The sequence below is a fragment of the Phyllostomus discolor genome, chromosome 7 (genome assembly GCF_004126475.2).
Source record: "Phyllostomus discolor isolate MPI-MPIP mPhyDis1 chromosome 7, mPhyDis1.pri.v3, whole genome shotgun sequence".
Taxonomy (NCBI): Eukaryota; Metazoa; Chordata; class Mammalia; order Chiroptera; family Phyllostomidae; genus Phyllostomus; species Phyllostomus discolor.
The window spans coordinates 47,895,402-47,914,881 of record NC_040909.2 but is presented as its reverse complement, the minus strand read 5'-3'; the positions used below and the strand labels follow the sequence as shown (position 1 = coordinate 47,914,881).

General features: G+C 42.3%; 1 protein-coding gene across 1 annotated transcript in view; it reads right to left on the bottom strand.

Moving 5' to 3' along the window:
- CACNA2D3 (calcium voltage-gated channel auxiliary subunit alpha2delta 3) overlaps window positions 1-19,480 on the bottom strand; it is an 867,352-nt gene that overhangs the window by 680,057 nt on the left and 167,815 nt on the right. Inside the window, 1 exon segment of the mRNA XM_028518873.2 lies at window positions 18,595-18,711. Within this exon segment, the coding sequence (XP_028374674.1) occupies window positions 18,595-18,711 (117 nt within the window).

Genomic DNA, 19,480 nt, shown 5'->3' with positions numbered 1-19,480 from the left:
ATTGCAATCCCAGCTCCAACACTTAGCAGCTGTGTGACCCTGGACAAAGAAGCTGGAAACCCACCCCCAAAAGTAAGCTAAAATACCTACCAGTAGGGCTCCCTGCAGGATAAGATGAGATAACTCAGCACTGGTCAATCTTCGTTGCACACTAGAACCTCCTGGAGAGTTTGCAAAACTCCTCATGTCCAGGCTATATACCCAGACAAGCTCAATTAAAACCCCTGTGGGAGGGGCCCGGCATCTGTAGTTTTAAGCTTCCAGGTGGTTCCACTGTGCAGCCAAGTGTGGGAACCATGAGATAATCCCTCTCAGCACGGATGGTGATCCCTTGACCAGCAGCATCTTGGCTTCACCTGGGAGTCAGCTGGAAAGGTAGACTCTCGAGACGACTGAAATGGAATCTTCATTGCAGCCATATTCCTGGGCTATTCTGGTGATAGTTACACTCTGAAAAGTGCTAAGATGATCTATCTTAAGTGTTCAGCCAGGTTCCTGGCCCCTGGAACCCGCTGTTAATGGGATCTTACTAAAAACCTGAGGAGAGACACTACAGCAGAAGAGCTGAGAGAAGACTGCCTGGGTTGGAATATCAGCTACCTAACACTAGTAAGAAGAATACCTAACACCAGTAAGAAGAAATGAGGCCTCAGTTGCTTCACCTATACCACGGGTTAATAGTTGGTAATAACGCTGCCCAACCCAGACAGCGGCTGTGAGTACTAAACGAGATGACGCACGGAGAGCACTTAGCAGATGCTTGTCCGAGTCGGCACTACCATGCAGTTCCGACCGCAGCTGTACTGGTCCAGGCTCTTCGGACCACAGCACTGGGTTGATTAAATGCAGGGCTGAAAAAATACTCATCTTAAGTTGCAAGGGTATTTTTTTAACAAATGATGCTGGGACAATTGATATCCATGTACAAAGAATGGAGCTAGAACCCTTCATCACACCATATACAAAAAAATAGATGAAAGGCCTCAATGTAAAAGTTAAACTATAAAACTCTTAGAAAAGAACATAGGCACAAATCTTCATTACTTTGGATCAGGCAATGATTCTTAGATATGACACCAAAAGTATAAGCAACAAAAAGGAAAATGTGATAACTTAGACTTTGTTAAAATTAAACACTTCATTTCTACAAAAAAAATATCAAGAAAGTGAAAAGACAATCCACTGAATGGTGGAAAATCTTTGCTAATCACCTATCTTATAAGGGACTAGTGTCAGATTATATAAAGAATTCTGTACATAGTCTCAATAATAAAAAGACAAATAACACAACTTAAAAATGGGCAAAGGATCTGAATAAGCATTTCTCCAAAGAAGATGTACAAATGAACGATAAGCACATGAAAATATGTTTAACATTATTAGTCACTAGGGAAATGCATGTCAAAACCATAATGAGATACCACTTTGCACTCACTAGGATGACTATAATCAGAAAGTCAGATAACAACAAGTGTTGACAAGGATATGGAGAAGTCTGAACTCTCCTACAGTGCTGGTGGAGATGTAAAATGGTACTGTCACTTTTAAAAACAGTCTGGTGGTTCCTCAAAAGGTTAAACATACAATCACCATATGACACTGAAATTTCACTCCTACATAAGCGCACATGAAAACCTGTATGCAAGCATTCACAGCAGCACTAGTCATTATAGCCAATAACTGTAACCAGCCCAAATGATTATCAACTGATGAATGAATAAATAAAATGTGGCATAGTGATGCAATGGATATTATTTGAGTATAACAATGAAATATTGATACATGTTACATACAGACATGGTTTAAAAACATTGTGCTCAGTGAAAGAAATCAGTCCCAAAAGACCACACACTGTATGATTCCATTTACATGAAATGTCCAGAATAGGTAAACCTTTGAAAACACAAAATAAAAAAGGGTTTGCCTAGACTCCTTGGAGGAAGGGGTTCTGGAGGGAATGGGAAGTGGGTACTAATGGGTACAGGGTTTTCTCTTTGGGCTGATGAAAATCTTTTACAGTTGATTGAGGTGATGGATGAACAATTCCATGAATATACTAAAAAACACTGAACTACACTTTAAATGAGTTACAGAATTGTATTATAAGTGAATTATGCTTCACTAAAACAGTTAAAAATTGCAAAGGTAACAGGGTGTTATGTTTTGGGGGATAGGCCAATGATTAGATAACTGTTTTTTTAAATGAGAGCAACTCAGTTATTAAGACAAGTTATACACATGACAAACATCAGAGAAGAGATGTGAGAATCTAATTTAAAATCATTGAATATGCAAATGTGAAATTTCAAAATATGTAAATGCACCACACTGTGATAAAAAGGAAGGATATATGAGGCTAATTCTTCCTGTTAATTCTGCTAAAATAGCTCCTTTATTGTCCTGTTCCTGCCATGGTGAGCTTTTGATGTTGTTGTTGATGAAGGCTTTAATGCCCCTTTTTCTTGAACGAAGTTTGACGAATTATTTTTTCTGTAAGGTGCCTGCACAGAGAGATAAGTGCCACATATTCAAATGTAGCCACTTTGAGCATTTTTCATCCCCTTCTCCTCCTCTGAGAGATACTGTCTCAGTCATCATTCTAGCAGGAAAGTGCATCCTGGGGGAGGGAGCTGAGAGACAGGGCACCAGCCTGACCTTTGTTTCCTGATTCTGCAAACGAGACCAGATTTGGTCATTATTTGGAGAGATCAGGTCCCATGTGGTGGTTCTCAAAATGAGAGAGAGAGAGGGAGAGAGAGAGGGAGAGGGAGAGAGAGAAAGAGAGGGATCCCACCCCTTCACAATGCTTTCTTATCCTGTGTCCTGTGAATGATCTTTCCCTCACCACCCCCAGCCAAGAACTGTTTTAATACAACTTCACAAGGCTGTAACATTCAAATGAGATAATATATGTAACACACATCATAGTGTCTTGGCACATGAAAAGCACTCCATAACGGGATGATGACAATGACTCTACTTTCTCTGGAGTGGATTATGAAAGTTGTGAGCATCCTGCCTATGAGCTTTCACACTTCAAACACTCAGATACTCCATTATGTTCCCTGAAAGACATTGTGTCCCTGATCTGACTAATCCAGGGGTGGCAGACTCTACACTTTTGGGGAGCCAGAGGGGCAAAATAAATGACTGGGGAGCAGCATGAAAATCAGCAACCTGGGCCGTTCATGCTGATTATTACCATGTGGGAATGGGGGCCTAGGATGGCTACCCCTCTCAATTTTCCAAGCTGTAAATCTGGATGTTTTTCCATCACTTCATGTTTGTATATGGGATTTCATTTTTTTTTCAAAGCCCACACGGATCCAGTATGACCTGTCTATGGCCAAGACTGGCCAGGGGTATGGGAGGGGCACAGGTTTATTCTGACTTCCCTATCTTCACAGAAGCAATCCCTGTGAGTATGAGTGGCCATATTCCACTCTTATGTTCACTTCTGCCAAGGGAAGAGGACTGAACACACTCCCCAGGAGTAAATCATCTTTACCATGCCTGCTCTCAGAGGTTACCTCTGATTTCCTGGTGAGAACCACATGGTTCCCAGACTGTGGCCACAGTGACTGCAATAACAGACTCCCAGCACAGCAAGGAAGGGGGGTGCACAAGCAGGTGGGGAAGTCCTCACATAAACAGCCTGCCCAATGCAACACACCTCCTACCAGAGGCCACTGTGTAGCTGGCCAAACAGCTGCCCACAGGCCCCGCCCCCTGCAAGCCTGGGGCTGCTTCCACAGCCCCAGAGGCTGGCACTGTGTGCTCATGTCCTGGTGAAAGTGCTGAGACTAGTACCTTTGCCTAAGGTTCTTATGGAGACACCTGCTTGAGAGGAGACTCCTCACTAGTAGGTGTTGGGATATTTATAAGCAACTCCCCACTGTGACCAAGATAAGAGTCTACTTTCTAATGGCCACCATAGGCTTCTAGGGGCCCCTGGACAAATTCCTCTGTATAGACAAAACCCATAAAATAATGATGAGATGCTCGAGGATCACTGGGTGCATGGTGAGGGAGATTTCTAAGTAGATTTCCAAAGATATGATTTTCCTCCCCAACAGACATGCAAAAAATCAATTAAAACACACACACACACACACACACACACACACATAAAGTCCACATTAGCCCCTGATAGTACAAAGCAATGTGTGGTGTCTGTTCAAGCAGCCAGTACAGCTTGGGATGTGCAATCAGCGATATCCCAGCTGATTGTTAACAAAGACTCTGATTACTGAAGAGGGCTGCCATCCCTCCCCTGAATGCAGTATAAATGAAATGCCAATGAATTCCTAACTACCTTTTCAGTTTCCCCTCATCACCTAATGCAGAAAACGTAAATAACCTCCCTGTGTTTGCAGAGCCAGCTGTTCCTTACCTCCACATAGGAAACCAAGAAAAACCCAAAGAAAGATGACTGGTGCCACCAACACATCCTTGGTCAAACATACTAACTATGCATTCAAAATATTTCTGAAAACCTTTAATTTGTTGCCAGTAATTCATACAATTATAGCCAGTGGTTTATTATTATTATTATTATTATTATTATTATTATTAAATTATGGCTTCATTCTGTCATCTGGATCTATGGATGGTGACACTTCAGTGATTCACCGTAAATTCCTCCCACCCATAAACCTTTTAAGATTTCCTTTACCTGCCCAACTGTAAACGAAGTGACATTATTTTCTACCTGGTGTGGTGTGATAAAATAACCATGTACTGCTCTGAAAAATCAGAACAGGAACCAGCACATTGCTGCAGCAACTGCAGTGTTGAGCCCCCCCCCCCCTCACTCCACCCCCACCCCAGCCTGTCCACTTCGGTTCAGGCAATGTCATCTTCCACCTGCAGAAGACTCCTTGCTCTTCCAGTTCTAGTGGGTGAGGCCATCAGAGAACCTCAGGGAGAGCCCGGCATCTCTGCGTGGGCTGCCTGATGGGGCATAACTGCTACTTGGTCTGAAGGCAGGGACCTGCACTGTAATTTCGAACAGGGTCGCATAGCCAAAGCCTGTCTTCCTCTGGCTGCTTGGTTCATTCCGTCTTGACCAAAGCAACAGGACATCTTTCCAAATGGATGTTTTAAATGGAAAAGAAAAACAGGCAATGAAAATGGGAAATATGATTTTAAATGACAGTTTACTTTGGATGCAAAAGTAATTTTTTTCTTTTCCTTTGTCATTTTACAGCATAAACCAAATCCAAATTTCACTTGTGAGGCCAAGGGCAAATGGATCATTTAGTGGGGAACAGTGAGCAGGGCAGGCACAAACCCTCAGGAAATACTTGGAACCTCACCCAGTCCTGTGTCCTGGTAACCAGGTGGTCTTTCCAAGCATGGGGCACTGGTAAGGGCAACGTCACTATCAGTGTGACAAGTTCATTCATGGATACTCACTGAGCATACTACCTGAGAGCCAGGTATATAAGAAAACATGACTGTCATGGTCCCTGCCCTCCTGAGACTAAGGTTCTATAATGGAGCCTGGCAAGATGCAAGTCAATACTAAGACAGAGTAAGTACAGCTTCTTTCAAACCATGTATAAAGGGAGTAAGTAGGATGTTGTGACAGACACTACTGGCAAGGGAGTGGCAGGGCCCTAGACGAGTGCCCCAACCCAGCCATGCTTCAGCTGGGACCACACCAAGCCCAGCATCTACTATTCCCAACATCGATCCAAAGTTCTCCTGCATGACATCACTCTCAAAGTTATGGAAAGCCTCTCGAACATGCTCATAGCATCAGTTTGTTCTATTTCTTGGGGGTAGTAGGCTGCCTGTGTTCACCACCTGCCACATGAGGAGAAGCATCTGCCCAACCTGGAGGCACACACCCTACCCTTGGAGTCCAGCCTGCACATTATGACTGAAAGCTCACTCACTCAGGTATACAGAACACCAGGAAGCTGGTGGTTATTTTGCTAAGACACAGTCTAGCAACACTGACTTCCTTCTCTCTCCCCTGTCCAGAAGTCAAGCCTTCTTTATCAGTTCTAATCAAATAGGAAGGAAAGAAAGAAAGAAGGAAGGAGGAAGACAGGGAGGAAATACTATTTGTTTCCCTGTCTTGACATGGTTAACATTTTATTTCCACTCACAGCAGGTGGCTTGATGTCTGCCCATTGCAACTCCACCATTTACCTAGTTCTAGGAGCAGGTCCACCTGAGGAGGGATCAAGCTGAAGCCCACAGCTAGATTCTAAGAAAGAGGCAGCTTGACTTGGGCAGCATACAGACATCTCATTTACATGGAACACACAGTGAAGGGTCTAGAAGGGGCCCATGAGCCCTGCAGTATCTCTGTAATTAAACTCAAATCCTTTTCTTTCCCCTTCATTATTCAGGAGTTCTCTAGTCAAGGGAATAGGTGTAAGCTATGATCACTCTGACTTCCAGGTATTCTGACTCTAAGATAATGGTCTATTAGTCAGTCAACAAATGTTTCATGAGCACTTAACTGTAGGTTTAGACCATGGATAGCAATTAGGACCAGAGTGGGGACAAGCTGGAACAAGGAAAAGAAATAGTATAGTATAAACCATGAGAAAGGGTATTAACAGGCATCCTCCTGTCAATACCCTTTCCTCCTTCTTAGTAAAAGAAGAAGAAGGATGGGGAAGGAGAGGAAGAGGAAATGACCAATGGACCTATAAAAAATGGCCAAGTTTCCTATATGGTCCCATAAGGGGAGGTGAACCAAAGTGATGGAGGCCCTCAGTCTGGTGTCCTGACAATGAGCCAACTGGGAACAGGGTCCTTCCCCAGTGAGAGGGGCTGGCTGCACAAGCTCAGATCTTAGTGAGACTAGTGACTTTCTCCTATGGTGGGAGGGTGGTGGCCTAACCCTTAGGTGCTAAGCCACTGGTGTTCTCAGACAACTCCTCCAAACAACTGGAACCCCAAATCTAGGCAGCTTGGTGCTGGTCATTGTGTCCACAGCCCCCCTTCACATAGCCACCAGGCTATGCTTACAATGTGCTCTAGGACAGAAGACAATAGGGTGCCCAGGCATGTCCAAGCCTGTGCCTGGCTCACACCCCTCTCCGAGGGATGATGGGCAGCCAGCACTGAGCCTTCTCTTTGTTGTGGCACTGGCACCCATGCCCTGTGCCACTGTGTGACTTACCTCAAACCCTGGTGCAAGGCAGGTGGAGAGCCAGGAATACCCATCATGCCAAACAGTGAGTAATTAAATAAGCTAAGTAAAAAGAGATGCTCCTTTTTGCCTGTAAGAAGGACAAAGACTGAAAAACTAACGAGAGTCAAATGCTAGAGGGGAAAGTGAAGAAATAGTAGTTCTATAACCACACAGGTGGGAGCACAAGCAGGCAGATGCTATCTACAGGACAAGCTGGCAATGTACCAAAAGCCTCGATTTTGCTCCTAGGAATACATCCTAATAAATGCATCAAATAAATAGACACGAGTTTCTCTGCAGGAGAGTTTATCATGTTATTGCTTATAATAGTGAAACACTATACATGACACCACCAAGAGATAATTGCTTGACTGGGACATCCAGAAAGAAGACTATTATACAGTCATGTTAGAGAATAGAAACATGTATTCACTGACATGGAAAGATGTCCACAACATATAACATTTAAAAAGAAAAGAAAGCTGGTTATGAGAAAGTATGATCCACCGTTTCAGAAGTTTATATAAACACACATATATGTACACATGCACAAATAGGGAAAAATCTGGAGGAACAGAAATGAAGATGTTTAAAAGCAAAAGGTATTGAAAGATGTTGTACCTTTTAATAACCTCTTGGTGAGGTGATCTCTACTTTCTCCTTTATCACATTCTTCATTCTTTTTCTTTTACAGTAACCATGTATTGTATAATGAGTAAAAACAAAACAAAAAGCATGAGAAAATGAACATATTTGAAGTGTGCTGCTTAGAAAACCCCAAATTAAGTCTTCTATATAGCTTTGAAAATGAAAAGCTTTTAGTCAAATATTTAGGAATAGAAGAAAAACATGAAATTGAGAAAGGTTGGCACAGTGGCTCTACCCACAAAGAACTCATTCTATAGGTCAACATCCCCAGAACAGCAGGACCACTAGGACACAGTTCACCAAGCCAGCCCAGCTTCCAGTCCATGAAGCTGGTGGGAGACAAGGGGCTTGAAGAGACAGGAGATGAAATGGCACATACAGGATGCCCAGAGGTTCTCCCTTCCTCCCTTAGGGAGAAGTTCATCTCCCTCAGGAGGCAGGCACGCTGCTCACTGTCAATGTGGGTGGGAGGGTGGATCAGCGGCCTCTGGGCCTCCCTGTGAGGCTCCGAAGTATGTTAGCGGAAACCCCAACCCCATATGAGGCAAACTCCACAAACACCACGTGGTTCCATGTGGTTTTACCCTCAACCATTAACCAAAAATGGTTTGCTGACCTCATCAAAACTGGTGAGTCCAGGTTGTTGCTATTTTTTGTTTCTTCTGGTTTGAGGTTTTTGTTCTAAATTTTGTTACATATATGTGTGGAATTCTGCAATCCAGGTTGAAAAGAGAGAGAAAGAGGGAGAGGGAGAAGGAGAGAAGCAAATAGGCCACAAGATACAGCAACATAAAAAAATAAGAGTCTAGCCCTGGCTGGCGTAGCTCAGTGGATTGAGCACGAGCTGTGAACCAAAGCATCGCAGGTTCAACTCCCAGTCAGGGCATATGCCTGGGTTGCAGGCCAGGTCCCCAGTGCGGGCCACATGAGAGGCAACCATACATTGATGTTTCTCTCCCTCTCTTCCCTTCCCTCTAAAAATAAATAAATAAAATCTTTAAAAATAATAATAATAATAGTCTTTTCCTGCTTCATTTGTAACTTGAAACCTTTTTTTCAGCAACAAATTTACTCCTCTTTCAAGGAACAAGTTTTGAAATTTTGAGATGAGATTAAACATGAATACAAGGCAGAAAATTTTAGATATGTACAGCCACCTCTACAAAGGCCATTCTAGCAATGTTCAGTATCTGTACCTCCTAAGGCCTCTGTGGCTCATTCTGGACTTAACAACTAAAGAGTTTATGATCTAAGGGTCATTTTATACAGGGAGGATCAGTTCTGTCTTAAGAACCTTTATTTAATTTAAAAATTTATAAACAAAATGGTTGGTTTAATTTCCAACTTAATGAATTTCTATTTGAAAGTTAACCATGTCAACAGTTTTCACCTTGCCTGCAGATGTAGATTGGCTTGAAGCCAGAAGTGTTTGTGTACTCCTGTACACATCAATGCTTCTATAGCACATATCAATATTCTTGGTATGAGCATGCTTTCCTTGGGTGCACCCTAATTTTCGTGCCTCAGTGTATACATATTTACATAAAAACATAGATGTGTTTTATAGTCATACATATGTAGACACACACCCATCAAAAAAACAGCTAGAGAAAGTCGCTGTAATAGTACCCTCTAGCTTTTTGGAAGACTAGCGTAAATCTCTTCTGCAGGGGCAAAAATCCGTCTTTCTGAGAAGGTAAATGTTTATTAAATGCAAATGCTGATATTCGTTACCTAGAAAAAATGTCTTGCTGCATGTGGAATTTCTCGATAAAAAGCTTTCAAGTCCCAGGTTCCTCCAGATAAACCCCTATCGGTGAACTGATGCGTGAATGCACTGAAATTGAATTACTGTACAACAGCAATTACTTTCCATGGTACAGATGTAATGGGAGTCGGTTCTGCAATGAACAGCAGGTCGCTATAGGAAGGGGGAACTTCACATGCAATCTAGTCTCTCTCAGCTTTTCCCAAGGAGCAAGCACGTTTATTTTTAAGCAAAACGCTCATTTTTGAGTGCTGGATTTATCATTTTATCAATGTAAATCGAAAAATAAGTGAAACAGGATGAAGTTTATTTATGGGTATGACCTTCAGAGTGCTTTAAAATTTTATTCAATATCTTATCCAAGTTCTGAAAACAGACTCCTTGCTTTTGAGTTTAGCTACAGCCTGAGTTTTATGTCTCCTCATTGTCCCCATTGAGGTTTGTTCTTTCAGATACTTTTAATTAACTGTTTGAGGGGAGAAATTAATTTGAACAGCAAATAAAATACTTAATGTTCAGCTGACATGCTACTGTAATACACTCTGTCCTATAATCCTCTTTCTTTTTGTAAAATGTGTTTAAGTTTCCAGAGGCCCGAACTCTGTAGAGTCCCATAGTGAAAGCCATGTGGGTCGTTGCCTGGACAAGAATCCAGGAGTACCTGAAACCAAGATAAAAGGCTGTTACAATTCTGGCCCAAATCAGTGTGATGAAGGCAGTGCCTGCCCCAGAGCTGTTCCACACAAAGGCAGTAACCACTCTGGAGCATCCTAGCATAAATGTACACATTCTCCAAAGTCCTTCTTTTATCACTTCCTGCTCTAGCTACTGTTTTCAAGTTGTGCTGCTCATTTTGAACATATGGGCCATTTCAAAATCACAGGATCATTACTTCCCCTGGCAGTGCTGGAATCTGCCCTAAAAGTGCATCCCTGTGATCAGAGATGCCCATGGTTACCCAGTTACTTCCTACACTCCCCTCCAACTGCACACTTAGCTGTGCCTGCTCGGAGGTCCCTGGAGTTCAGATGATTCTTCCAGCTGTGATGGTTTGTGCCACCTTTAGTAGAGTCTCAGATTTTAAAGACAAAAAAAAACACTGGGCAGCTTGTCCACATAGCCAAGGCCATGAAATGCACATGCCTTGCCTTCTCCCTCCTCTCAAATCAGAGAAAAGAATCTGTCACCATCAACAAGGCAAAAGGAAGGGGAGCTGTGTCAAATGTGCCTCCCATTAATATTTCACATGACCTCTGACCTGTGACAGGTTGAACATGTCCAGATATCATTTAGGAATGGCCCAATGGGAGTCCTCAGCTGGCAGAGGACTGATGAACCTCACTTCCTCCATGTCCAGCATGTGAAATGTCTGCCTTGAAATGTTAATGAACTGAAAGCAAATTGATTCCATTTCTTGCCCATTCATAGGACTTAAAACTTGATGAACTGCTCAGCAACATTAATGGAGGGCTTAGTCACATGAACATGTTTCAACAAAGAAGTTGGGAGATAATGCTTCGGGCACAATCATTATTCACAAGAGCGGCGTGGCTGCATCAAACTTAGTTTGGCTCTAAGTTAAAACAACCTACATCCAGCCTCCAAGCAGGTTCAGGAAAATTATTTAAACCACCAATGGCATTAACACATTCTAGAATTAGTTAAGAAATGCTACCATAATAACAGCACCATTATATTAATGGCAATTATTGAAGCTAAGGTTATTTGTAATTTCCTAGCCTAAAAAGTTACATGTAGTCCATTACCAACCAGATGACAGAGGTTATGTAATGGGCAGGCCACTTAGGCTTCACATTTACTTCAGCCATCTGACGGGGAGAAAATAGGACTTTCTGTGATAGGATAATTGCATAGTGGAGAGTAATTCAAATAGGGGACGAGTATGACAAAATCACTCTGATTCAACTAATCACTGGGAAAAGTGATGGGATAAAATGATGAAATCAAGCCAGAAGGGACAGAAAAAGATCAACACCGTTTAACAGCCAAGACATGACAGGCATATTAGGGGACAGGGTTACTGCATGCAGTAGTTCTTCTCTTCTTTTTCAGCACTAACTTAGCTGCCTTCGCAAACTAAAGGTGTTAGTGCAGTTTTCTAAATTGCTATTGCCAGTCTCATAAATATTTCATACACATCAGTGGAAACTTTAATAATCGGTGTTGTTTGTGAGCCAGTGTTTTCTCCCCTATTTTCTTGAGTCCTCCCAGCCATCACAATTGATGAGCACTTGGTGCTCAGTCAGTTCCTGGAAGGAAGACACGTGGGAAGGAGCTAGAACCTCCAAGCCAACCCAGATTTCTGAGGGTGGGGAAGGGGGCTTGGAAAAGAAAGATTGCTAGGCGTGGTGCATCATAGCAATGGAGTGAATTCTAAGTCCATTCTTTCCCTGGGCCACTGGAGAAGAAGGTCACAGCTCCGTGGGTGGCAAGGGAAAGGAGGGGCCCCGGTGCACTGAGTTGTCTTCTAGGGCAATGCTGCAAACAATGACTTCACTGCAAACCCACAGGCACATTAGGATTTGAGGTCTTTGCTCTCCAAATGCTCACAATTGGAGCAAAAAGCAACCATTCCTATTCAAGAAGTAAAGTGTCATTATAGTATGAAAAACAGTCACTCCCTCTGCTCCCCTGGCCTCAACATAAACCAGCACCCAGGAGGCCTCTCAGTGGCACCTCATCTCATTCCAAATGCCAGGTTTTTGCCAAGAATGCTGTACAGCTGACACTGGGGACTAGGTCAATCTCAATGACAATGCCGTCTCCAGACCAAACCCCAACTTAATATACAGGCTCTCTTTCCTGTTTTAAGATTGGGAGCAGGGGAGAGACACATATCACTGGACCAGTTAACCTAGACTTCATGGCAGGCGTGTCAAACTCATTTTCACTGGGAGCCACGTCAGCCTCACAATTGCCTTCAAAGGGCCGAAATAATTTTAGGACTATAAAAATGCAACTACTCCTTAACTGTTAAGAAGCTGAAATTACATTCAGCCCTTTGAAGGCAACCGTGAGACAGATGTGGCCCCTGGTGAAAATGAGTTGTCACCCCTGCTTCATGGCATTAAATACGCACACCAAAGAACTTGTACATTTATTTTAAAAGTGCATGTAATACACAATTCAGAGAATCCTAGATGTCTTTACTCTGGGAACTTTTCAATTCAAACAGAGCAATTATTTTTCCATCTCAAAGGAACCGCACCAGTCATTTCAGTCTTTTAAAAAAAATTTATTGTTATTCTATTACAGTTGTCCCAATTTCCTCCCTTTGCCTTTCTCCACCCAGCCCCCCCCCCCCACTCCCACAGTCAATCCCAACACCATTGCCCATGTCCATGGGCCATTCATACATGCTTCTTGACTAGTCCCTTCCCCCTCTTTCCACCATTATCCCCCTCCTTCCTCCCCTCTGGTTGCTGACCGTCTGTTCCATGTTTCTATGCCTCTGGTTCTACTTTATTTGTTAGTTTATTTTGTTCGTTAGATTTCTCTTATAGGTGAGATCATATGGTATTTGTCTTTCACCGCCTGGCTTACTTCACTTAGCATAATGCTCTCCAGTTCCATCCATGCTGTTGTATATCAGCCTTTCTTTCTTTTTTTTTTTCAACTTCACTAAATTAAAGCCAAAACGTTCAAAATTTGGTTCCCTCCTGTCATCACTATTAAATGTTCACACCTGGAAGGTACCTTAACCAGCAGTGATAGCAAACATATACTGAAAGTTTATTGTTTTCCAGGCACAGTGCTAAACACTTTACACAGATACACACACAGGCACTGGAATTCTACCGTCTGAGTGAGAAAGTAACTCCACTGAGCCTGCCCACATGACCTAAGCAAAGGGCTTCACCCTGCCAAGCCTGCTTGCTCATTTCTAAAACAATGATGCTAACAGTGTCTCATTCCTAGGGTTGATGTGAGAGTGAAATGAGATGACCCACAAAAAGTGCTTAACACAGAACCTGGGGCACAGTGAACTCAAGAAACATAGCATGGCCAGTGTGGCTCAGTTGGTTGGATGTCATCCTGCAAAGCAAAAGATCACTGGTTTGATTCCTGGTCAGGGCACATGCCTGAGTTACGGGCCAGGTCCCTGGTTGGGGGCATCGATGTTTTTCTCACACATCAATATTTCTCTAGCTGTTTCTCCCTCCTTTCCCCTCCCTCTAAAAGTAAATAAATAAAATCTTTTTAAAAAGAAAAGAAAGAAACATAAGCATAGATTAGTAAATCATTGACGACTCCTAACTTCTCCAGGAAGGTAAGTGAGGAAAAGATGTCTTCTAGGTTTCTTAGCTTTTCTCACCAGCCTCCCACCTCGGGACAGGACTCAGATTCACCCATGGCTCACCTGCCACGTGGGCCCCTGCCTCTAAGCAACCAGGTCCAGGCTCTGATGCTGGCTGGACCTCCTTGTTAGGGGGGCATGCCATGCCGCACAAGCCCCTGAGTCCCACATACCAGGGCTTCCTCATCTGTTAGGAGCAGAGGCAGAACCTAAGGAGATATATGTGTCTTTCTACTCTAGAATTTTGTGAGTCACATGGACATGCAAATAAAAACAGTAACAGCATTTCCCCTTCTCAGACTGACATTGTTGTTAGTAGTATTTAAGACAGAATAAAACATTTTTATTGTTCACACAAGACTTCAGGAAAAGGAGTACTCACATACCTCTACTGCGGAAAGGACTCTGAATTGGCACAACCTTATCTGGACAGAAATGTTTTTGTGTGTATAAAGAGCCTTGGAGACAGGTTCACAGACTCTGGTTCAGGAATTCATCTTTAAAAATATGTTGCACTGCAGGGTGCTGACAGCATGGCGGTGATGAAGAATGTGGACTCTGGGGTCTCCATGTGCCTGAAGCCCACCTCTCACCCACCATGTGACCTCAGAAACAACTTCACCTCTGCCTTTCAGCCTCCTCTTTTGTAAAACAGAGAGAATAGTAACTGCCATCACAGGACTATTGTAAGGATAAGTAAGTGTAAAATGCTTAGAGGAGCACCCAACGTAGCAGGTGCTGACTGCAGATCACCGTAGCATTATTTACACCAAAACTTGCAAGCAATATAAATCCAGATACTGAGCAGCAATCAAATCAATTATGACATACCTTTGGTTGGAGTATTATACAGCCATTGAAGAAAAATCATGAAATACAGAGACACAAGAAAATGCTTACACTATAGTGGTATAAAGAAGTAAAAAAGAAGCTGGATAAGAAAGTGAACAGGCAATACAACTGCAAATTTGAGAAAAGAAAAACACAAAGGTACAAGCATAAAAATGCAAATAGAGCACACAGGAATGAAGGAAACACAGTAACACACGGCTGTGGTTTCCTGGTGGGTCAGGGGACTTTGGGGAATGTTTTGCTGTTTAATACTTGTTAATATACAGGGGCAGGCAAAAGTAGGTTTACAGTTGTAATACAAATAATCATATAATTAATAAATACTAATATAAGAATAAACTGTTTCATGTACTCATAACTGTAAACCTACTTTTGCCAACTCCTGTATCCTGAAAGTTTCACCAAATGAGTGTTCATTTTATAAATAAGGAATAGTAATTGTGGTGGACTACTCTTTTTTTCAGGTTTCTGGCTGTTAGACTTGAGTGGCTGCCATGCTGCCTGTAAAGAATACCACTTGCTTCAAGGTAGGGTCACAGGACACACAGGAGGCGACCATGAAGCTCCCAGGCTAGCTCTCAGTGCAATATTTCTGCAGCAGATAAACATATTTTTTTCTTCTGAGGCACTTCAGAGTTTCCACCAAAAGATCTCAACTTATTTAAATTAACAATAATGGTAGCAGCAGAAGCTACCATTTACTGAGCACTGTTTATATGTGAGGGTCTGTGCTAAGTGGCTCAAATTCACAACTTTCCTTAATCATCACACTTTTTTATGTTATTTTTTAATATATTTTATTGATTATGCTATTACAGTTGTCCCATTTTCCCCCCTTCAATCCCCTTCACCCTGCACACCCTCTCCCACCCACATTCCCTCACTTTAGTTCATGTCCATGTGTCATAAGTTCTTTAGCTTCTACATTTCCCATACTATTCTTGCCCTCCCCCGTCTATCTTCTACCATCTATGCTACTCATTCTCCGTACCTTTTCCCCAGTCTCCTCCTCCCACTCCCCTGTTGCTAACCCTCCACGTGATCTCCATTTCTGTGGTTCTGTTCCTGTTCTAGTTGTTTGCTTAGTTTGTTTTTGTTTTAGGTGTGGTTGTTAATAATTGTGAGTTTGCTGTCATTTTACTAAACATGTTTTTTGTTTTTTATCTTCTTTGTCTTAGATAAGTCCCTTTAACATTTCATATAATAAGGACTTGGTGATGATGAACTCCTTTAACTTGACCTTATCTGAGAAGCACTTTATCTGCCCTTCCATTCTAAATGAAAGCTTTGCCAAATAGAGCAATCTTGGATGTAGGTCCTTGCTTTCCATGACTTGGAATACTTCATTCCAGCCCCTTCTTGCCTGTGAGGTTTCTTTTGAGAAATCAGCTGACAGTCTGATGGGAACTCCTTCATAGGTAACTGTCTCCTTAGGATTCTCTCCTTCATTTTAATCTTGGCTAATGTAATTATGAGGTGCCTTGGTATGTTCCTCCTTGGGTCCAACTTCTTTGGGACCCTCTGAGCTTTCTGGATTTCCTAGAGGTCTATTTCCTTTGCCAGATTGGGGAAGTTTCCTTCATTATTTGTTCAAATAACTTTTCCACTTGTTGCTCTTCCTCTTTTCCTTCTGATACCCCTATCATTCGGATGTTGGAACATTTAAAGATGTCCTGGAGGTTCCCAAGCCTCTCTTCATTTTTTTGAATTCTTGTTTCTTCATTCTTTTCTGTTTGGTTGTTTCTTTCTTCCTTCTGGTCCACTCCATTGATTTGAGTGCCAGTTTTCTTCCCACCACTACTGGTTCCCTGTGCATTTCCTTCATTTCACTTAGCATAGCCTTCATTTTTTCATATAATTTGTGACCAAATTCAACCAATTCTGTGAGCATCCTGATCACCAGTGCTTTGAACTGTGCATCTGATAGGTTGACTATCTGTTCATCGCTCAGTTGTATTTGCTCTGCAGTTTTGATCTGTTCTTCCATTTGGGCCTTTTTTTTTTTTTTTCGGTCTTGTTGTGCCTGCTACATAGTGAGGAGTGGAGCCTTAGGTGTTTACCAGGGCAGGGTAACCCACTGTCGCTGGGTTATGACGCTGTATGTGGGGGCGGGGTCCAAGAGGGAACAATAGTGCTTGCTCCACTCTCTGTCAGATTTCACTCCCTTCTGCCACTTCCCCCAAGCAAACTGTGCCTTTCTGGTGCTGATTTCTGTGTGGGTGGGCTTGTGTACATTCTAGGACCATGTGAGTCTCTCCAACAAACTCTCCTGTGAGTCTGGGTGTCTCTCCCTGTGCCTCGACCCCCACAGATGCCCCCAGTCAGTGCTTTGAGGCTTTATTTCCCAGAGCTGAGACCCTGGGATGTGTGGTCTGTCTCGCTCCCCAGTCTCACTTGGTTTATCTGCACACGAATGTGAGACCACCTGGTCAGCCAGCCACCTCGCATGCTGTGCCTCGCTTCACAATTGCCGCCTCACTGGGTCTTCCCATTGCCACCCTGTGCCCAGGGTTTGCCAGCCGCCACCTGCATGCCCAGGGTCCACCCACTTCCATCTTGTGTGCCCAGTGCTACCACTTTTTGTGCTGTGACCCCTCTCTGCCTGGCCGTCTGACTCTGCCCCAACTACCGGTCTGGATGAATGTGTCTATTTTAACTCCTTGGTTGTCAAACTTCCATACAGTTCAATTTTCTGTCAGTTCTGGTTGTTATTTTGTTTTAAATTGTTGTTGTCCTTATTTTGGTTGTGTGAGGAGGCACAGTGTGTCTACCTACACCTCCATCTTGTCCAGAAGTCCACTCATCATGCTTCTTTCATGTTTTCCCTGCTTACGGATGAGGAAATTAAGGCTTGTGAAGGCTATTTCTCCAAAGGCCAAAGCTTAGGAAGTGACAAAGGCAGGCACTGAACCCAGGTCAAACTCATGTTCTTACCTATTAATTTACAATCCCTCCTCCCCTGAATCAAAATAGTACAGAAAGGTTTTAGAGTCAAACAAATGTGTGGGATCGATCAGGTCAAAAGCAGAAATAACTTGTGGAAATTTCATTTGCTGATTAAGTGTGAGAGAAGCTAAAGGAGGAAGTGTTCTTTTATGACAAAGTGATTCTGGAGATAATTATTAAACCTGAAAGGTAAGCAAACTATACATTAGAAATAAATAACTCTGCATATTGCAATTCTTTCCCATAATCCTGTGCCAATATGGCATTAATATAGGATACTGCAACATTCACATGTCCTAAAGCAAGAATGGAAGGTGCCCTATTTAGCTGGCTGTAAGGTGTAAAGTCAGAAGCCATGTTGGAAATCCAAAATAACGTATCGTACACCATTGTTCCATTCATCCCGCTGATAATACAAAATTTCAGGGAATTCTTACCAGTTGAGATAAACATTATAACTATAGTAATATTCCAACAGTGATAAAGAGAACTTCTGAGTTCATGTAGATTGATTTACTCCACTGAGATTTTCGATTCCACATTAGGCAAGCATTGCTTAGATTTTTTTATAGTTGCTTAGTTGAACCACAGTGTACCTTTGAATGATTTTGAGTAATTAGGAAATGTATCATGGTCATAAGCCATCATCTATGGCTGTATAATTAGTGACACCTCTGATGAAGGCATACGATTATAAGATGGAAACTGGTACCCGAATATATATGGAAATGGCAATCCTGTCCCTAGTAACTACTTTTCCTGGTTAACTTGACTTAAGAAAAGAAAGATTTCACATAATAGCTGAGTCAACTTTGATCTTTGAGAGTTAGGTTCACCAGAGACAGTTCCCTGAAGCTGTCTTGTGTCTTTGGACAACAAAGAGCTAAAAGCAGAGGCACTTACCCGCACTGCTTCTGACTTCTTATGAAACATCTCTTCCATGTTCTTTGCCAGCTTTTTCACCAGTTGGAGGCCATCAATTTCCTCTATGACAACGTCTTTCTCATACTCTTTGTATTTCTGTAAGGAGGGAGGGCAACAATAAAGGCGCATGATATCACAAAGCACCTCGCCCATGATGTCACAGCCCCTCTACCTACAAGGAGTAAGTAAAGTTATAATATGACTGTCTGTGTTGGATTTGGGGAGATTGGACTGTATTTCATAATTATTGAACCAACTAGGGATAAATGTAAACATTGGCTCTGACTCTCTCGGAAACTTAACTAGCACCCAGGAAAGAAATAAACCCTAAATCAAATAAACTCTTTATCATTCATCCTCTTCAGTTCCTGAAATCAATACCCTATACTTCCAATTTGACCACAGTCAGACATTCTTCTGGTGGACTGCCCCAGATTCATTAGCTATCCTACAGCCAACACCACTGGAAACTGACTATTCCAGATGGTGTCATAGATAAAAATGAAGAAGTTCAACTTTTGTGTTTTGTTTTTCCTTAATTTTCCATGGCCAAAGACTGAGAACTTAGGGAAAAAAAATAGTTTCAAGGCTATGAGTCTAATGACTATATTAGGAGTTAGCAAAATATAACCCTAGGGCCTAATCCAATCTATCACCTATTTTTATAAATAAAGTTTTATTGGAACAAAACCATGCCCATTTGTTTACATATCCAATCAAGTTAAGCAGTCACAACAGAGAGCAGATGACACAAAATCTAAAATATTTACTCTCTGATCCTTTACACAGAAAGCTTGCCAACTCCTAAACTGGAGTAGGAATTAAAGAAAGTAACATGGCAGAACATCTTACAAACATTTTTATA